General features: G+C 47.6%; 1 protein-coding gene across 2 annotated transcripts in view; it reads left to right on the forward strand.

Annotated features, from left to right (window-relative positions):
- The window catches only part of HRH2 (histamine receptor H2), a 74,648-nt gene that overhangs the window by 10,887 nt on the left and 42,759 nt on the right, over positions 1–21,002 (forward strand). For both annotated transcript variants that reach the window (XM_036995215.2, XM_036995214.2), the window contains exon 2: positions 9,680–11,230. In XM_036995215.2, the coding sequence (XP_036851110.1) occupies positions 10,155–11,230 (1,076 nt within the window). In that variant the 5' untranslated portion in view covers positions 9,680–10,154. The remainder of the gene's footprint in view (positions 1–9,679; positions 11,231–21,002) is intronic.

Here is a 21,002-nt window from a genome sequence, read left to right on the forward strand (position 1 = left end):
TGCCTCTGCGAACACTGGCAATCCAGGGTCTCACCTCCCCCAGAAGAACCAAGACAGAATTTTCATTTGGCCCAGTCTAACCCCTGCCCTGAAAACTCCTCTCCTCAGGCCTTTCCCACACCTGACAACCCACTGCTGGTGGTGGACTTTGGCCCAGTCACAAAATGCCATAAACCTCAACTTCCTCACCTATAAAATGGAGATCAGTAATGGTAGCCACCTAATAGTGTTGTTATAGAGATTGAATGGGATAAAGCATATAAAGTACTTAGAACGTCGCTTGGCACTTTCAAAGTGTCCAATAAATGGGATATTATGTTGTTGTGATGGTTGTTTTCAATATGCATTTGATCAATCCAGTAAGTATTAAGTCTCCATTAAGGGCCTGTCTGGGAATAAAGTAGAGAAGACCCTGGCCCTCACACCACTGCATTCCAGTGGGGAGAGAGAAACAGTGAACAAATAGGGAAGCTAGAAAAATACCAGGAAAAAAATGTGTTGTGCTGAAAGCCAAATGGAGGGGAGATGACAGAGGATGACAGGAGCTGCCTTGGGGGGATCAGTGAAGAACCCTCTGCAGAACGGCCATTTGCACCAAGATGTGCATGTCCAGGTCAGCAGCAGATCACAGGCAGAGCCCCGGCAGGAGAGAGCTTGTCTAAGGCATGGGAGCCAGGTCAGGGTGGCCAAAGACCTCTGAGACTTGGGGTATAAGTAGGAGATCAGGGAGGTGGGGCATAGATTCCATGGGGCCTGGTGAGCCAAGGGGAGGTGTAACAGGACAGTGTTGGTGAAAGAGAGGAAGTGAGTGGTGTCAGTGATCAAAGGAAGCCAGCTGAGAGCTGTCACAGAGTTCCAGGCAAGAGATGGGGCTGGTGTAGACTAGACCCAGCATGGTGGCGGCAGACAAGGTAAGTAGCCACATCCAAAATATATGCATTTCATAGGCAGGATCAGGGCTTGCTGATGGGTTGAGTGTTGGATGAAAGAAAGACAGGAGTCAAGGATGATGCCTGAATATTTAGCCCAAACTCTGGGTGGATGAAGGGGAGGCACAGGTTAGAAAAGAGAACCAGGGCCCTCTGCCAGTCTCACACTTCCCAGTGCCTACAGTGTAGGACATCCAGACAGCCAGCAAGCAGGTTTGCAGTTGCCAGGAACCAGGGGAGGAGGGGTCGGGGTTGACTGCTGAATGCGTGTGGAGTTTCCTTTTCGTGTGATGAAAGTGTTTTGAAACCAGATCAGGGGAAGGGGTGGGGTGGGGGGTTGCACAATATTGTGAATGTGCTGAATGCTACTGATTTGTGCACTTGGAGATAGTTAATTTTATGTTATGTGACTTTCACCTTCATTGAGAAAAAATGAAGGAGAAATAGACTTTCTCAGACAAACAATAACTAAGGGAAACTTTTGCCACCAGATGTGGCTTCAGGTTCTCACATCAGCCACTGGCAGGGGCCAGGCAAACAGCATGGGGTCTCTTGCTGGTAAGAAAACACCATGGCCAGAACTGGTCACACAGATAGACAGGGAATGGGTAGGACCAGATTCATGTCTTTAGCAGGGAGAGGGGAGGGCCGTGGATGCTCAGAGACTGTGGAACCAGGCTTAGTTCAAAGTCCTGCCTGCTGTGTGCCCTTGGACAGGTGACTTAACCTCTCTAAACCTGAGCTTCACTATCTGCCAAATGGAAGTGGTCGGTGTCCTGGCTTCTGGTCCAGGCCACCTTCCCCTCACTGTGATGCCCAAGCAATGCCTTTTATAGTGGGGAAACATCCACTTTGGTCCCACCTGGCCCCTCTGGGCTGGCGGGTACATGTCTCCAGGGTGGGGAGAGCTCCTCCCAACCTCTGCCAACACAGAACCTGCCCTGAATTCCAGGCAACATTCGGATCACCTCTCAGCCTGTGTGGAGACCGCAATGCTTGGAACAAGATGTGCTAGAGGACCGAAGCGATCCTGACTTTGGACCCCTGGAGGCTGAGAAGAAAGGAAACGATGAGAGTCTGGGGTCTTTCTCTGGTGAACAGCCTCAGTCAGAGGCTGCCTTAGAGAGACTTTCCCAAATGTTCTGCCCACCATGAGGAAGGAGTTAGAAATCTGCAACCACAAAGACGAAAGATGACTTTGAATGTTAATGTGAAGGAGGAAGTAAATGCCCAGACAATCACACCATCACTTTGAAAATACCAAAAAGTGGTTTCTCTCTCTGTAGGAGAAGCTAAATACGTTGTGGTCCAGAACAGGGACTCTGGAGTCACATCCTGACTTTTCCACTTAATGCTATGGAGACTATGAGTAAGTTTCTGAATTTTTCAGGCCTTGGTTTCTGCCTTTGTAAAATGCGGAAAAGATCCCTTGCCTCAGGATGTTGTGGTAAAGCATAAATGAGAGGTGGGCAGAGGCCCCTCCCTCTCCCCCATCTATCAAGAAGTAAGCATTCGATATGCGTTAATGGATAAGAGCGTCCTCTCTGATGGGTGCTGACTGCAACCCAGAGAACTAACTACACTCCCAGACCTGCCACCAGTTCCCTGGGCAATCCTGGGCCTGTTGATTGAAACTTCAGTGGCAACCTTTGCCCTTCAGAGCTAAATCCAAACTCAGCACTCCAGCCGCAGCTCCACTGTCCCCCTGAAAATCAGCTCGAGAGATGGGCAGAGGCATTGCCATCTTTGTGCCAACAACGGGAAGCACCGGAGGGCATGGCATGGCCAGTCAGACTCCCAAAGCTGTGCTTTGACTTGTGGGAAAATGATGGTCCCTGAGGGCAGTGAGCTTGGAGCTGGGGATTTCTTCTAAAGGGGCTCCTGGCCAGAGCACACCAAGCGGCAGCCGTGGCCTGGAACCCTGAGCTGATCATAATCCTATGCATGACGTGGTCACCCAGCTTCTGCTCCTTTGCATGTTCCCTCTGCCCAGCGAACTCTGCCCCTTCACTTCTCCACCTGTCTGCCTATGTAGCTGCTAGATTGTTAATTGGTAATACATACGCAAGGTAAAAAGACTTGAATGGTTGAAAAGAGGCTATGGTACCAGTCCTCCTCCCAGCATGAACCCAGCCGCCATTTCCCAGCAGCTGCCAGTCTTCCCCTTTTCGCAGGCCTTCCTGAGCCAATCAGACCTGCGTCAGCAAGTGTGTATGAGTGAGTCCACACGCATACATTCCTCCCTTTCCACAGCGCCCTCGCACAGGTTTGGAGACTACCCCATATCAGCCCAGACAGTCTATCTGAGTCTGTGAGGCGGTAGCCCCACATTCTGCCCTGTGTACTTTTACACCCTTTCCAGCTTTTTCTGACTCACACCATGCTGTGAAGAGTCACAGGATGAATTCCTAGCAAAGCAACTGCTGGGTCAGTAGTCTTGTGTTTTTAATGTTAATAGGGTTTTCCAGGCCCAGTAAAACGTTGGCTTCTGCACATGTACACTTGTGCAGGCACACAGACACATTCACACACACCCCACAGCTGCCACCTGCTGCCACCCGCAGAATCAGACTTCATTACTCCCAGTTCCCACAGCCCCTCGTGGCCCCCTCTATGGCCCCTATCACCATTGCTTGGCTCTGTCTGAACTGCTGGGGGCCAGGACTGCCATGAGCCATTTGTTTATGTCCCCAGCCCTTGCCTCAGGCTCCTGAGTGAAGGTAAGGAGCCCCAGCACATTGTATCTCCTGGCACATCACAGCTGTCAGCATTTCTCAAGTGGAGATGCACCTCTGTCTGACATCTGTAAGCGGGAAGAAGGCTCCCTGGGAAGGCCAGAGGTCATTTCCGTTCCAACCATCTGGGCCTCTGTCAGGTTGCTGAGCACCTCATGTTGGTGCAGCCACTGGAGGCTTACACAGGCTGGTCTTCCCTCTCTAAAGAATGAAGTTGCTTCACTAACCCCTTTGGGCTTCCTGACAGGGGCAGAGCTCCTGGGGGTCTGATACCAGCACCACTTTCTGATGTTCTCAGTGCCAGGCACCCAGAATACTTGAAGTGGCCAATTATAGGGAGTAAGTTCTGAGAAATTATGGCTCATAAAGATGAGGAACTGTCCTCCCAGGACCCAGTGACTTTGGTGTCTCAAAACCAACAGTGATAAATGCGGGTGGTCAGCAGGGCCTGGCTCAGGCTGCCCCAAGCTGCCTGCCACATCCCAACTCCCTGATGTGGACAGCAGGACAGCAGAGTCCCCTTCCTGCCTTCCGTCACATAGCCTCTGCTCCCACGCCCCCTCCACCCTGCAAGGCTTCCCATGGTTCTGGGGTTAAAATCCACCATCTCCTTCCTCCAAGCTTTACAGGGGCTGTTCCCTCTGTCTGGAACCTGCTGGTCCCCCATATTCACTGATTCACCTCCTTGCCGTCTGTGCAAATCTCAACTCAAATACCCACTCCTTGGAAAGCCTTCATTATTCCCCCTGGGTCAGGTCAAGTTCCCCCATTCTACAATCTAGGGGCTCCCTCTACTTCCCCTTTATATAATTCTTAACACAACTGCAAATCAATGCGCAACTCGGCAGTGAGTTACTAATGTGTGTCTCCCCCACTGTACTAGAAGTTCCAGGATCACATTCATGGCTGTATTCCCAAAACCCAGTGCAGGGTCTGCCCCTGGGAGGCCCTCAGCAAGGATATGGAGGGCGTGTGATTGCTATTTCCTGGTCGTGTGGATTTGGACAATAATACAAATAACATCTGGTGAGAGCCCACCACATGCCAGGTCCTAAGTATTTTATAGATCTTTAATCTCTGCCTTTCCATGTCTGCCAAGTGATGGAGGGCATATTATTAGCCTCATTTTATAAATGAAAAAACTAAGGCTCAGAGAGTTTACAGTAATGTGCCCAGGATCACAAAGCTATTAAATGACAGCATTGGCATGAGAACCCAGATCCATCCAGTGTCAGAGTCCCCTCTTTCAGCCCCTGGGGCTCTCCTTCACTTACTGGACTGTCGATTTTTGCCGAAGAGGGATAAAACCACCTATTTTACAGGCTTGCCCTCTGGCTCACCTCGAAGGTGCCTAGCACACAGTAGGTGCCTAATGAATACCATTTTCTTTTCCAGTTGTTAATTGTTGCCTGGAAAACCAGATTCATCTCTCAGGCCTTATGAGAAACCCGGTCAGATGAGCCTTAACCGATGGTACCAGGTTGCTGGCTGCCTGTGCCATGCCAGCTCCCCCAGTGGCTGTGCCTGCAGTTTACCTGCTGAACTGACAGAAGGAGGACTTCATTTCACTTCCCGGTGATAAGGGGAAAGAAAGTGAAGGGGAGGAGACTGCAGCCCCTAGACCGGTCGCCCCTGTTGTTGACAAGCAGAACATACCACCAGCAGCGGTCCTCCTGGGATTTCATCCGGGAGGAGCAGTGAGAGGGAAGCAGGAGCATCAGGCAGGCCTGGTTTTGCTTCAGGGTTAAACCTCCCCTGGTGGGGTGGCCCTCGACCCTCCAAGCCCCCATTTTCCTTGTTGCTGTGTGGAAGGATTAGGAAGGGAAATGATATTCCAGATCCCACCCACTACAAGTGAGTTCCTGGGGGGGATGCATTCTGATGGTGAATTACCAGGGACCCCAATAGGAGGAGAGTTTTCCTGGGGCCCAAAAACCTCAATCCTACCCCATGGAGTTAAAGACCCCTCCTTCCTGTGTACCCCAGAAAGCACAAGCCCCTGCCAGAGGTGTGAAGTGAGGGGCAAAAGTGTGAGAAGACAGAGCAAGTTCCTCTGGGAGACTTCCTGGAGGACCGGAGAGAGGAGGCCAGATCTTGAGAGAAAAGTGAGGGCTCTCCAGACACTGAAGGGAGGAAGGGCATTCCAAGCAGCAGAAACAGCATGTGCACAGGCACAGAGTCAGAATGGGCCTGACACATCCAAAACCAGGAGGAATTAAAGGCCACTGGAGCTGCGTTTCTCGAAGTGTTATCCTAGCACACTAAAGGGCACTTGGCAGGCAGAAACTGAGGCTAAAGAGAGAAGACAGAACCAGGTCGTGAAAAACCTTGAATGCCATGCCGAGGATCTATACTTAGAGACAAGCTGGGCCAGGAATGGGAAGTGATCAGAGCAGACTTCCCTGCACACAATGCAGTACAGCGGGTTTAACACACATCTGCTAGTGCATTGAGTCCATTTAACACACTCAATTAGTGGCTAATAGGCCAGCACGGGCCCTGAGAGGCACACATGAGGTGGCCTCTGGGCAGCCCCCTGCCCTTTGCTATGGCTGCATTTGCCAGGTGACGACTGTAGGTAAAGATCAGAAACCTCCCCAGGCGGATGTGGGGGGATGCCACCCATGAGCAAATTCTCCAGAAAGTGCCTCTTCAAAGGCTATTAAGGCCAAGATCAGAAGAGGAAGCACTGCAATGTGCAACTGTAACATCTGTGGTCAGCCTATGAGATGAGTAAAAGATGTGGCTGAAACCTGTTTTAATGAATTTCACATCATTTTCATGCATACACACATGTGCAGAGAGAGAATGAGAGGTAGAGCAGTTATTTAATCTGCATGGACAGTCGGACAGCCTCATGTACATTGTATTGTTTTTCGACTTGGGTGTGTTGAAGATTTTCACTATAAAATGTTGGCCCATTCCCACATATCCAGTCAGACATTCTAACCAAACCCAGTGAACCCCAAGGAGAGCGCCCTTAGGTTTCCAAGGCGGGGAAGCCACACACACCCACGCACACACACCCACTCCGTGTATCCTGCACCTCCTCTGTTGTACAGACAATGGAAAAGCCTTGGATGGATGGATGGACAGAGAGGTAGATGAGGGGTGGAGAGAGGTAGGCAGGCCCAGGCCCTGCCTAGGGGGCAAACACAGTCACAGTGAGACTACAAGGCAGCAGATGCCAGCAGGATAGCCTGGTACCAAGTTCATGGATGGGTGCTCCTGTCTTCAGGCATTTGGGGGAGGAGGTGCTTGAGCTGGACCCTGAGAGGAGAGGAGGTGCGGTGAATACAGGAAGAGCGGTGCTCCAGGTGAAGGCAGAAGACAAGAAGGAGGGAGAAGGCATGACGCATCTGGGGACCCCTGCTGCCTGCATGGCAGAGGTAGGGGACAGACACAGGGTGTTTGGTATCATCCAGCAGAAGGCCCAGTGAAGCCTGACCCAAGAACGGGCAGTAAGGCCGCCCGAAGGAGTGTGAGCCTAGTTTGAGTCCAGGCTCTCTGGCCACATTCTGGGGGTGTGACATCATTGGCCTCCTGAGCCTCACGGTCCTCACTGTGAAATGGAGCAGTGATTTCCCTCGTGCTTGGATGGCTGTGAGGATGAAGTGGTATTTCATTTACCATGTGTGACCTCAGCAGGCCCAGGACTGTCCTGCAGGCCAGTGCAGCCACCATCTTGAACCATCCCCTGCTGATGGACACTCAGGCTATGTCCCAGTTTGTGCCACTTGGAAACCTGCTGACACAGACGTCCTTCTTTCTTCCCGCATTAGTGCCTGTGACAAGAAGAATGTCAGCCCCCTCCTGGGTGTGAGGGCTCGGCTGCGGGACTGCCCGAAGAGCCCACCCTTCCTGTATACCTCGGGACGCTTCGTTTACACAACAAGCATGCCAACACTTTGGAGGTTTGAAAGAAAAGTGGAAGAAACCGTTTTTATGTTAGCTGTGATGGTGACAGAGATGTTGACAGTGATTACAATGATCGTGTGGTGCTGTGGCCCTCTAAGACAGGCATTCTACCCATAAGGTGTGGGATGGCTTGAGCTCCACACCTTCTCAAAAGGTCACTGGAAACCTCAGAGACCTGGTCTATAAAATAGAAACACAACAGAAGTGGTTCTTCAAAACTCCATGAAAAAAGGAGCCACTTCTGTTCTGGCCATCACTGTGCCCCCAGCACCTGGGACAGCATTTGGCACATTATAGTTCCTGAACAAAATTTTTTGCTGTGAAGAAGAGAAAGAGGGAAGAGAAGGAAGGAAGGGAGAAGGGAGGGAGGATGAATTCCTGATTATATGAGAGGCTGGTTTTGTACAGATTTGAAACCCCCAAACATTAATTAAAAATGCCAGTCCAATGCCAAATACCTGTATCTGGCTGTTCAGGGGACTCACAGAAAATTTTTATCAGATACAGGGATTCTCAGAAAAGATACCTTTACTGGTCTCCCCCATCCCCCAAAGTTAATTAAGTGTGGCAGTGAAAGCCATGCTGTTTGTGCTATTTATGTAATGAAAAGATCTGAAAATAATACCCAGAGGCCCAGCTCTAGCAGCTGGGTGGCTGAGCCAGCTGGAGTGGCAGAAGGTGGCCAGGAGCTGTGATCTCTGCACCAACAGAGTGGTTATGATTGAATGATGCTTCTCATATTCAGTTTGCAAAGCCTCCCCAGACAAAAAGCCTGGGAGGGACTTCGTTTATCCCACGTGGCCATCAGCTTGCTTCTGAGAGGAGGTCCGCTGTCCACTTGATTTCTGCACACTCCCAGAGCCCAGGAGATGGCCTGCTGGCTGACCTCTGGAAAACCAGGATCAGCTGTGTGAAAGGGTGCAAGAATCAGAAGGCCCTGAGCCTGCTTTTCATCATTTGGAAGCATAGAATATCACCACTTGGAGGGAATGCCTGAGATTTCCCCAAGAAGCATTTTGTATGTGGCCATTTTATAGCCATGTTTACAGTGGCATGGGGAGAAGGAAGGAATGGAGGGAGGGAAGCAGGAGCTGGAAATCACCCAGGCACCCATGATCAGGGGACGATAGAATAAACCATGGTCAGCCATCCCATGGACTGTTATGCAGCTATTGGAAAGATTGAGTGAGTTCTGTACCAGCTGAGCTGTATGTGGGACCACATGTGCTGCTAAATAAGAAAAGATTCAGAGAGAGGTTTAGAGTGGATGTGGGGTGGAGGTGCTGCTGGCAAACCACACCAGCCCACTAAATCTGGCCCTCTGCCTGGCTTTGTGCAGCCCTGGAGCTAAGAATGGCTTTTGCAATTTCAAATAGTTTGGAAATAGTTTCAAAGAGATGGGAAAAAATCAAGTGAAGAACACTATTTTGTGACACATGAAAATTATGTAAAATTCAAATTTCAGTGCCCAAATAAAGCCCGGAGCACAGCCTCACTCGTTCATTTGCACAGTGTCTGTGGAGGTGCTTTTGTGCTATAATGACAGAATTGAGACCACGCCAGATGCAAAACAGAAAATGTTTACTATCCAACCCTTTCCTGAGAAAGTTTATCCACCCCTGGTTTAGCATATGACCATATTTTGTAAAACTAAGTGTCAGACACTATTCTCAGCACTTTATCAGAGTGAATTCATTACATTTGCTTATTTATTCCTTCATTTTATCATTTATCCATCAGATGCTTAATGCCTGCTTGCTGGGCACTGGAACCAGTAGTGAATAAGCAGATGTAGCTCCTATTCTCAGGGTGCTTAGAGTCTGTGCCTAGATTTTTCTCCAGTGTAAACAGTCCCAGACCCACCAGCTGTATCTCACACAGTGACAGAGTGGTCCAGGCCCTTGCATCCTGTCTCCCTTACTCCTCCCACTATGTGTCCTCACTGCCACAGTCCCTCCTAAGGAGAGGTACCCAGACTGGTCCCATGCCTCCTAGGTGTCTGGCAGGGAGGTCAAGGTCCAGAAGGATGCTTTTTGAATCTGGCTACACTCTTAGTCTGGTTTCAAAGTGCTCAACTTTCGACCTTTGCATTTTCAGCTCACGCTGTCCAGTGGCCCAAGAGGGAGACGTGGCACTGTTTGAGCCCTGTGGATGGGAGCAGCTGCCAGCTATGGAGAAGGGCATAGGCATGTCCACACATGATCCCTCCTGCATAAAAACAAAGCCCCTCCAGACACATCCCCAGTGCCTCAGGCTCTATGCAAAACCTGGAGAGTGGAGGAGAACTGCTTCAGTCCTGGGAGAAAGCTGGCTCTGCATGAGGCGATTTGAGGACTAAAGTTTCAACAATGAACTTCCCTCTTCATTCATACTCATCCCCAGCACCTCCTAGGAGTCTGCTTTATTTATTCTAGAAAAACAACACTGGGTCAGTCATTGTAGCTTCCCCACATCTGGACACTTGGCTCTGTTGAGGGCCTAGAGCCAGTGGTTGACATAATTGACATATTGGGGAACTGGACAAGAAACAAGCAGGGGCTGTGGGCAGAGCAAGGAGCTGCAGGGTCCCAGGATGGCGCCCAATGGCACCACCTCTTCCTGTTGTCTGGAGTCAACCCCGGTCAGGATCACTGTCAGCATCATCCTCACTGTCCTCATCCTCATCACTGTCGCCGGCAATGTGGTGGTCTGCCTGGCTGTGGGCTTGAACCGCCGGCTCCGCAATCTGACCAACTGCTTCATCGTGTCCTTGGCTGTCACTGACCTGCTCCTCGGCCTCCTGGTGCTGCCATTCTCAGCCTTCTACCAACTGTCCTGCAAGTGGGACTTCGGCAAGGTCTTCTGCAACATCTATACCAGCCTGGACGTGATGCTCTGCACGGCCTCCATCCTCAACCTCTTCATGATCAGCCTTGACCGGTACTGTGCCGTCACGGACCCCCTGCGCTACCCTGTGCTGGTCACCCCAGTCTGGGTTGCCATCTCCCTGGTCTTAATTTGGGTCATCTCCATCACCCTGTCCTTCCTGTCTATCCACCTGGGGTGGAATAGCAGAAACGAGACCAGTGGGGTCAGTCAGTCCATCCCAAAGTGCAAAGTCCAGGTCAACTTAGTGTATGGCTTGGTGGATGGGCTGGTCACCTTCTACCTGCCTCTGTTGGTCATGTGCATCACCTACTACCGCATCTTCAAGATCGCCCGGGACCAGGCCAAGAGGATCAATCACGTCGTCTCCTGGAGGACAGCCACCATCAGGGAACACAAAGCTACGGTGACGCTGGCCGCCGTGATGGGGGCCTTCATCATCTGCTGGCTCCCCTACTTCACTGTGTTTGTCTACCGTGGGCTGAAAGGGGATGATGGCATCAACGAGACCCTAGAAGCTGTGGTCCTGTGGCTGGGCTATGCCAACTCGGCCCTGAACCCTATCCTGTATGCTGCACTGAACAGGGACTTCCGCACAGCATACCAGCAGCTTTTCCACTGCAGGCCCACCCGCTGCAAGGCTCATGGAACTTTTCTGAGGACCAACAGCTCTCAGCTGTCTAGGGATGAAAGCCAAGACCCCGAACAGCAGGAAGAGAAGCCCCTGAAGCTGCAGGTGTGGAGTGGGACAGATATCATGGACCCCCGGGGAGCCACAGACAGGTAACTGTCCTGGCCATTTGTGTTCAGGAGGGGCGCAGGGCGGGGGTCCCACTAATGGTAACCATGCAGGCAGCAGCTGTTCACAAGGTGCTGGTCTGGACATTATGTGCTGAAAACTTCATGAGCCTTTTGCAAACCTCATGTTATTCCAACCTCCCAGTGGCCCCCCAAGGTAGAATTTTTTACCTACATTTTTAAGACACCACATTAAATCTGAGAGAACATGGCCAGGGCCACACAGCTGGCACCTGGACAGATGTCTCCTGACCCCAGAACTTGTGGGCCTTCGTTTCTAGCTACATTGTCCTTACAGTCAGGAATCCTAACTTTGAAACTCAACTGTGCCACTTAGTAGTCATAAGTGTTCAACCAATCCTCAAATGACTGCACTAATAGAACTGTCCAGGGCGCAGTGAGAAACCCATCTCGGTCCGCATTTAGCATCTATTACGCATCCTCTTCTATGCTGGGGGTGCTCAAATCAGAGGAGAAAGAGGACTGGCCGAGTTTGAAAGGCAGAGCTTTGAAGGCCAGACTAAGGAATTGGACATTTTACTGTAGGTCTTAGGGGAAGATAGAAAGATTAAAGGCAAGGGTGGGGGTAACCCAGCAGGTCTGTGGGCTCTGGTCACCCCCAAGATGTGGACTAGAAGGATGAGACAGGGACATCAGTGAGTGGGGATGTGGCACTAGTCCACAAGAGAGGAGAAGAGAATCAAGCACAATCTAGGAGGCTATAAAGAAATAGTCTTGGAGACTACTGGCCATTCGTGTGCAGGAGATAAAAGAGAGAGGACGCCTCAGTATCCCACCTCCACGACGTACCAGACTGAAATGATAACAGGACCAGAATGAGATTTAGATAAATTCAGGGGTGACAAAGCCAATGTAAGTATTAAGGGAAACCAGACCAAAGACTTGAGTGGCACTGGGAGGCACACTGCAAGGAGAGGAAGCTCACAGGTCTGATGGGCTCTGGCTGTTGAGAGGGTAAATGACAGCACGCTGAGGATACCTGGCACACGGAAGTGCTCAATAAGTGTCGCTTTCCTTTCTTTTCACACAGACCAGGACTTTGCCTATTTGCTGGTCTGTATGCCTGACCCATTCATTCATTCATTCATTCATTCATTTGAAAATATTTATTTACTTCCTACCACATGCCAGGGATGTACTGAGCACTGGAGATGTAGAAATGACATTTTCGGTGTTTATTGTGATGAACAGGTTTGCACAATAATTGCATAGCCCCAGTCTCATCTCTGCCCTCACTACTCTGTAGCTTGAGCAAGTCCCTGCCCCTCTTGGGCCTCAGCTTCCTCACCTCATAGAGTATGGGGTCTGGCCTCATGTGGCCTGCCCTGGTCACCTCCCAGAGTTGCCTGAAGCACATGTGAACCACGTGCAGCATGCAGACAGGATGTATGACCCCTGATGGGATCATGTCCCCTGTCAAGCACTGATCATCAGACTCAAGGAAAACTTAGAGGCATGCCCTCTGGGTTCTGATCTCTGTGGAGTGTTGCAGGAGCAAAACTGCCCAACTGGACCCTGGGGCCTCATGTCCCCTCTGGTCCTTGCAACAGCCAGGTGTGGGGTGTATGCCATAGGCTTGGGCCCTGGGCCTTCCACCCCTCCACTGCTAACCTTCTGGAACAAGCCTCACTCCTCTGCATCTAGCCTCCTCCTGGCCTCTGTTAAATCCACTCTCCACGCCACCCAAAATTGTCTCTCCAAAGTAAAGATCTGGAGACTTCCCTATCTGGCCCTGATGGGTAAGATGCCCACCTGCCCAGCTCCTTCCGCACTTTCTCATTCAGGAAGTCCTTGTTTCTGTGTATTAATCATTCTGTAATGGTATCCTCTCCCCACCCGTGTCAGGTGCTGAAAGTCCAAAGGGAGAGAAAGCAAGTCCCCTACCACAAGCTACCACTCTTGCCACCTTTAATTGCCCAGGTCAGTTGAGGAGCAGACTGGCAACAGTTCAGTATAGCCCATGCCAAGGACTGACACCCAGTGTGCTGGGCACCCAGATAAGATGGTGCATGGCCCAGAGAGCCCATCCCAAGGAGCACACCTCTGAGATGAGCCTTAAATACAGATGGGCAAGACCCATTCCTCTGGGTAGTGCTGGACCCTTTCCACTTGTGGCCTCATTTCATTCTCCATGCAGCTCTCTAAAGTAGGTGCTTGTTAGTCTCCACCGTACAGGTGGGAAAACTGACACTCAGAAAAGTTAGGTAAATTGCCCAAGTGATACAAGCTACTGATCAGCCATGCCTGAATTCTAAGCAACAACAAAAATATCCCCCACTATTAACTGCCCCCTGGGGGCCAGGCATACCGAGGGGTATGAGCGCGCACCTCCTCTCCTGATCTTCACTGCTGAAGACCCCCAGGTCAGGGGCTCTGACGAAGCTGAGGCCAGCCGAGAGGCCATGCACGCCTAGGTCCCACACAGCAGCCCCTGAGCCAGGACCTCAGAGCACTATTTCCCAGGTCTGTGGCTGCCGCCCAGATCAGTGGGCAGAGGAAGGTGGGAAACATCATGGTGGGAGGGCATGGGGAGTGCAGGAGGCCAAGAACAGCCAGAGGTCCACTATCCTGCTGAAGCTGCCAGGACCATCAGTGCCACATATGGGCCAGTATAAGGTGGGCTCCCAGCTTCCCTGATGGCCAATAGTGTGTCCTTCTTGTTCTTAGTCTGGAGACAGAAAGCCAGCACTGACCTGACCAAAAGCCCTCATCACTGCCGAAGGGGCAGAGCCGAGAATTCTGAAGGGATGAACAGCCTGCCCTGGGAAGCGGGTGGGAGCACAGCAGCCAGAGGCACCCAGGAGACAATGGCCGGGCTGGCCCGCCCTCCCTTCCCTGCTGTCACCCAGCAGCCGCTTCCCAGCAGGATGCTCTGTCTGCCCCTTCCTGACCCAGGCTGGCTGCCTCACCCCTCCCCTCATCACCCTCCCCGTCTGATCCCTGGCTCCCCGCTCACCCACTCTGCTCCGCGGCCCCTGCTCAGTGACTCCACCGCTCCTACTGGAAACGGGCCCGCGTCAGTTTTCTAGGGCCACTGTGACCCTGGGACCACGGACCTGGCGACTAAAACAATTCATTCTCTCATAGTTCAGGTCAGAAGTCTGAGACCACGGTGTGGGCAGGGACAGCCCTTCTGGGGCTCTGGGGGAGGGTCCATGTCCTGGCCTTCCCCAGCTCCTGGGGGCCGCCTGCCCTCAGAGGCTCCAGGGCCCTTCACTTCATTTTGACCTCTTGCTTCTGTTGTCACATCTCCATCTCCACTTCTGTAGCCAGATTTTCTGCCTCCCTCCTATAAGGGCACTTGTGATTACATTTAGGGGGCCCACCAGGATAATCTCCCCACCTAATTCCTTAACTTAATCCACTTAATCCCATCTGCAAAGTCCTTTTTGCCATATATGGTGTCAGCTCCCAGGCTTCAGCATGAGGTCCTGGACATTGCCAGGGCCACGTGCAGCCACTGCAAGTCACAGCTTCTTAGCCTGGCACGAGAAGCCCTTCATGATTTGGTCCCTAACCATCTCCTGATCTGCACCTTGCCAACAGCCCCCAGCCTCCACACCCTCCTGCCACCGCCAGAACAAACTGGTCAGGTGCATTCATTCACAAGCACTCACCAAGAATTTGCTGTTCACCAGTAACCAGCTCAAGCCCCTCTGGCCCCAAAGCCTGGACTCTTTCCATGATGAAATGCTACTTGGACTTGAGTTTAGCCCAGACTCAGTACCAGTTCCATAAATACCAGATGGGGAAACTAAGGCACAGGGAGGCGAGTGACCTGAGGTCCGTAGCTCGCTCATGAGGGGCTGGGGGTAGACCTAGTATCTCTCGACTCTTGCCCAGCGTTCTGGGTCTGTTTCTCACACACTCACTTGCACTGGGTAATTTCTCAAGGCAGGGAGACAATATTCACGAGTACCTGGAGGATCAGCAGTCTGCCTTGGGGTGAGGAGCTTCCTCATTGCTTCAGAGCCCCTGGGCATGTGGCTGCAATACTTCCAGGCACCCAGAGGTTGGAGTCAGAGCTCGAGAAGTACATCAGAGAAGAGGTGCAAAGGCAGGCAAGCTGCCCCCACGCCACGTCCAGCTAGCTCTCCCCTCACACACCTCTTGCCAGCATCCTACTTGGCCCCTCCTATCTGCTCTCCTTCCCTCTGAAGCCAGAGAGAGCATTTCCAAGTGTAAATGGATTATGTGCCACCCCTCTTGGTGCTCTTGGAATCAAATACAAAGTTCTATCCTGACCTCCAAGACTCTGTACCCTATAACACCGTCCCCTTAGCCCAGGCTGTCTTCTTACCTGTCTTGATGCATTCTATTTAATGTCTGCTCCCCAGAGCATAATAAGCTACCTGAGGCAGCCCATGCCCGTGTTGTTCACTGTGTATTCCTAACAAGACAGGCCCAGTAATATTTGTTGAGTGAATGAATGAACGAATGAGTGAGTGACTATCTCAGTCTAGGTCTCTAAGAGTCCTGGAGAAGTAAATGAATCCACCCCCACTTAAGAGAGCAGGAAATCAAGTCTGAAAGGGAGAAGTCCCAGGAGCCTAGCAGATGCTCAGAAATTCCTGGTTCCTTATTCTAACTTGGACTTCACAAGGCTTCCCTCCAGGGAGCAGCAGCTGGGCCAGCCCTCGGAGCAGAATCCACTGCCAACTCTGAATCAGAATCTTGGCGAAGAAAGGGGTTAGGACAGGAACCCAACCCCTCCCCCTGGCTCTTCCACATGAACCCAGAGAGGTGTGGTAACTCATGCCAACGACACAGAAGTGAGCTTCCGAGTAGGCCGGGGGGCTGAGTTCCCCACAACCTGGGTGCTGACCATTGCAGCTCCATGGCACATCCTGGTTTGGCGGGAGATTGTGGGTGCAGGGGAGGGTGGAGCTGACTGTACCTTCTGCCCCAAGTCCTGTCTCTACAGATAAGCTGCAATACCTGTAGGAGTGAGAGCTTCATGGCTGAGGTTACACACTTCCTTAGAAGGGTTGCACAGAAAGGGAGTTTCCTGCAGTTTACCCTTGGAGAGCCCAAACATGTTTATTTGTATCATTTGAGTTCTAAAATGTCTAACTAGCTTTTTTGGCCCATTGATTCCAGCATTTCTTACGGCCTTTGTGAGTGCTCTTTGCAGAGGCACCCAGAGCAGCTTACCTCCAACCAAGGGGCCTGTCTCCCCTCTGCACACTGGAAGCCTGCTTGCTAGCTACTTTGTCCCCTTTGTCCTCTGGCCTAGTGGTCACATCACAAAGTTGTTGGGGTGTTCTCCTGCCTCTGGTGTGGAAAATAGGGAGCCCCAGTATGAATCCTGGGTTATGAAACCCAGTATAAGTCCCAGTAGTTAGGCATTGGGTGACATTATTCAAGTCACTAGACAGTCTGAGCTACAGTTTCCTTACCTATAAAAGCCATGAGAACATTCTACAATAATAATAAGTTACTTTTCAGTCTGTTGTAAAAATAAAATAGAGTAAGGGTTACAGGCACTTGGTACAATTCCTTGCATGTGACATATGCTTCAATAGATGTGAATTTCCATTCTTTACTATTCATTTCTTTCTCTTGCTATCCTCTCATTGGATCTCTTTTCTGTCATTTTATATCATTCTTCTCTTTATTCCCTGTCTTCATAAATTTATTAATTTGCATATAAATTTAAATCTGCTTATAAAAATTCATGAAAAATTAACAGTAAGACCACAACTTGGGGGAAAGTATTTTTCCAAAATTTGAAAGATAAAGATATTCATTGTAGTGTTTATGTCACTAAAAACAAAATGAAAATGCCAAAAATGTCAAACATTTGTAAATTTATAAATGGTGCTGCAGCCATACAACAGAATATTATGCAGCCACTAAAATTATGCTTTTGCAAAATTTTAGTATCATGAGCACATAATGTTAAGAGAAAAAGATTATAAATCCTATTATTGTAAGTATAGATCTGTTTACTCATAGGAAAAAAATAATATGCTGCAATACTAATAATACTTCACATTATTTTCTGGACCAGGTATTGTGTTGCTCTTTTTTTTTTAATTGAGGTAAAATTGGTATATGACATTACATTAGTTTCAAGTGTACAACATAATAATTTGATATTTGGTTGCACTAAAAAGTGATCGTCACAATAAGTTTATAGTTAGCATCCATCACCAGAGAATTGACCCCATTTGTCCATTTTACCCACTCAATTGCCTTCTCCTCTGATAACCACCAATCTGTTCTCTGTATCTATGAGGTTTGTTTTGTTTTGTTTGTTCATTTGTTTTGTTTTTTAGGTTTCTCATATAGGGGAAATCATATGATATTTATCTTTCTCTCTCTTATTTCACTTAGCATAATGCCCTCAAGTTCCAGCCATGTTGTTGCATGGTAAGATTTCCTTCTTTTTTATGGCTTAGTAGTATCCCATTGTGTATATGTACCACATCTTCTTTATCCAGTCATCCAACTTGGGTTGCTTCTGTATCTTGGCTATTGTAAATAATGCTGCAGTAAACATAGGGGTGCATATATCTTTTTGAATTAGTATTTTCATTTTCTTCAGATAAATACGCAGAAGTGAAATAGCTACATCATATGGTATTTCTATTTTAAATTTTTTAAAGAACCTCCATACTGTTTCCCACAGTAGCTGCACCAATTTACATTCCCACCCACAGTGTAGGAGGCTCCCTTTCTTCCACATCCTCACCAACACTTGTTACTTCTTGTCTTTTAGATAATAGCCATTCTAACAGGTGGAGGTGAGATCTCATTGTGGTTTTGATTTACAGTTCCCTGATAATTAGTGATTTTGAACATCTTTTCATGTGCCTGTTGGCTATCTGTATGTCTTCTTTGGTCAAATGTCTGTTTAGCTCCTCTGCCCATTTTTTAATTGGATTGTTTGTTTTTTTTGCTGTTGAGTTGTTTGAGTTCTTTACATACTTTGGGTATTAACCCTTTATCAGATCTATGATTTGAAAATATTTTCTCCCATTTGGTAAGTTGCCTTTTCATTTTGTTGATGGTACCATTTGCGGTGCAGAAGATTTTTATTTGATGTTGTCCCATATGCTTATTGCCTTTGCTTTTGGAGTCAGATCCAAAAATTCAACACCAAAATGCTGTCAAGGAGCTTACCACCTATGTTTTCTTCTAGGAGTTTTATGGTTTCAGGTCTTACATTAAGTCTTTCATACATCTTGAGTGTATTTGTGTATGGTATAAGATTGTGATCTAGTTTCATTCTTTTGCCTGTGGCTGTCCAGTTTCTCAACATTATTTCTGAAGACACTGTTCTTTCCCACTATATGTTCTTGGCTCCTCCATCATAAGTTAACTTACTATATATGCATGGGTTTATCTCTGGGATCTCTATTCTGTTCCACTGATCTATTCTTGTGCCATTACTATACTGTTTTGATTACTATAGCTTTGTAATACAGTTTGAAATCAGGGAAAGTGATACCTCTAGCTTTGTTCTTCTTTCTCAAGATTACCTCAGCTATCCAAAGTCTTCTGTGGTTCTATACATATTTGGGGATTATTTGTTCTAGTTCTGTGAAAAATGCCAGTGGAATTTTGATAGGGATTGAGTTGAATCTGTAGATTACTTTGGGTAGTATGGCCATTTAAACAACATTAACTCTTCCAATCTATGAGCACAGAATCTTCCCATTTATTTGTGTCTTCTTTGATTTCTCTTATTAATGTCTTATAGTTTTTAGTATACAGGTTTTTTACTTCCTTGGTTAAATTTATTCCTAGGTATTTAATTCCTTTTGATGCAATTGTAAATGGGATTGTTTTCTTAATTTCTCTTTCTGATAGTTCATGATTAATGTATAGAAATGCAACAGATTTCTGTATATTGATTTCATATCCTGCAACTTTACTTAATTCATTTATTAGTTCTGTCAGGTGTTTGATGGAGTCCTTAGGATTTTCTATATATAGTATCATGTCATCTGTATCTTCCTTTCCAATTGGATGTTTTTTATTCTTTTTTTTTGCCTGATTGCAGTACTAGGACTTCCAATACTATGCTAAATACAAGTGACAAGAGTGGGTATCCTTGTCTTGTTCCTGACCTTAGAGGAAAAGCTTTCAGCTTTTCACCATCGAGTATGATGTTAGCTGTGCGTTTGTCATATATGGCATTTATTATCTTGAGATATGTTCCCTCTATACCCACTTGGTTGAGATTTTTTATCATAAATGGATGTTGAATTATGTTAAATGATTTTTCTGCACCAATGAGATGATAATATGATTTTATCCTTCATTTTGTTAATGTGTATGTGTTGATTTATTTGCAGATGTTGAACCATCCTTGCATGCCTGGAATAAATCCCACTTGAGCATGGTGTATGATCTTTTTAATGTATTGTTGAATTTGGTTTGCTAATATTTTTTTGAGAATTTTTGCATCTATGTTCATTAGGAATACTGGCCTGTAATTTTCTTTTTTTGTGGTGTCCTTTTCTGATTTTGATATCAGCATAATGCTGGCCTCATGAAATAAGTTTGGAAGCATTCCCGCCTCTTCAGTGTTTTGGAAGAGTTTGAGAAGGATAAGTATTAAATCTTATTTCAATATTTGGTAGAGTTCACCAGTGAAGCCATCTGGTCCTGGACTTTGTTTTGGGGGAGGTTTTTTATTACTGATTCAATCTCCTTACTAGTAATAGTCTATTCATACTTTCCATCTCTTCATGATTCAGTCTTGGAAGAGTGTATGTTTCTACGTATCTATTTCTTCAATGTTGTCCAGTTTGTTGGTGTATAATTGCTCATAGTATAGTCTTTTATGATTCTGTATATTTCAGTGGTTTCAGTTGTAACTGTCCTCTCTCTTTTCTGATTATATTTATTTGAGCCATCTCTCCTTTTTCTTGGTGAGTCTAGCTAAAGCTTTGTCAATTTTGTTTATCTTTTCAAAGAGCTCTTGTTTTCAGAGATCTTATCTATTGTTGTTTTAGTCTCTATTTCATTAATTTCTACTCTGAACTTCATCATTTCCTTCCTTCTACTAACTTTGGGCTTTGTTCATTCTTCTTTTTCTAGTTCCTTTTTGGTGTAACATCAGATTGTTTATTTGAAATATTTCTTGCGTCTTAAGGTAGGATTGTATTGCATGAACTTCCCTCTTAGAATTGCTTTTGCTCCATCCCATAGACTTTGCATTATTGTATTTTCATTTTCATTTATCTCAAGGTATTTTTTTTATTTCCCCTTTGGTTTCTTCTTTGACCCATTGGTTTTTCAGTAGCATGTTGTTTAATATCCACATATTTATGATTTTTTTTCAGTTTAACTCTTGTTATTGATTTCTAGTTTCATACCATTGTGGTTGTAGAAGATGTTTATGATTTAAGTCTTTTTAAATTTATTGACACTGTTTTGTACACCAACAAATGATCTATCTTGGAGAATGTTCCATGAACACTTGAGAAGAATATGTACTCTGCTATTTTTGATGGAATGCTCTATATAGATCTATTAAAGTCCATCAGATCTAATATGTCAGGTCAGGCTAATGTTTCCTTATTGATTTTCTGTCTGGATGATCTATCCATTGATGTAAGTGTGTATTAAAGTTCCCTACTATTATTGTATTGTTGGCAGTTACTCCCTTTTAGGTCTGTTAATATTTGCTTTAGATATTTAGGTGCTCCTATTTTGGGTGCATATATATTTACAAATGTTATATCATCTTATTGAACTTCCCCTTTGTAATTATAGTGCC

Source organism: Manis javanica, chromosome 1, assembly GCF_040802235.1.
Source record: "Manis javanica isolate MJ-LG chromosome 1, MJ_LKY, whole genome shotgun sequence".
Lineage (NCBI taxonomy): Eukaryota > Metazoa > Chordata > Mammalia > Pholidota > Manidae > Manis > Manis javanica.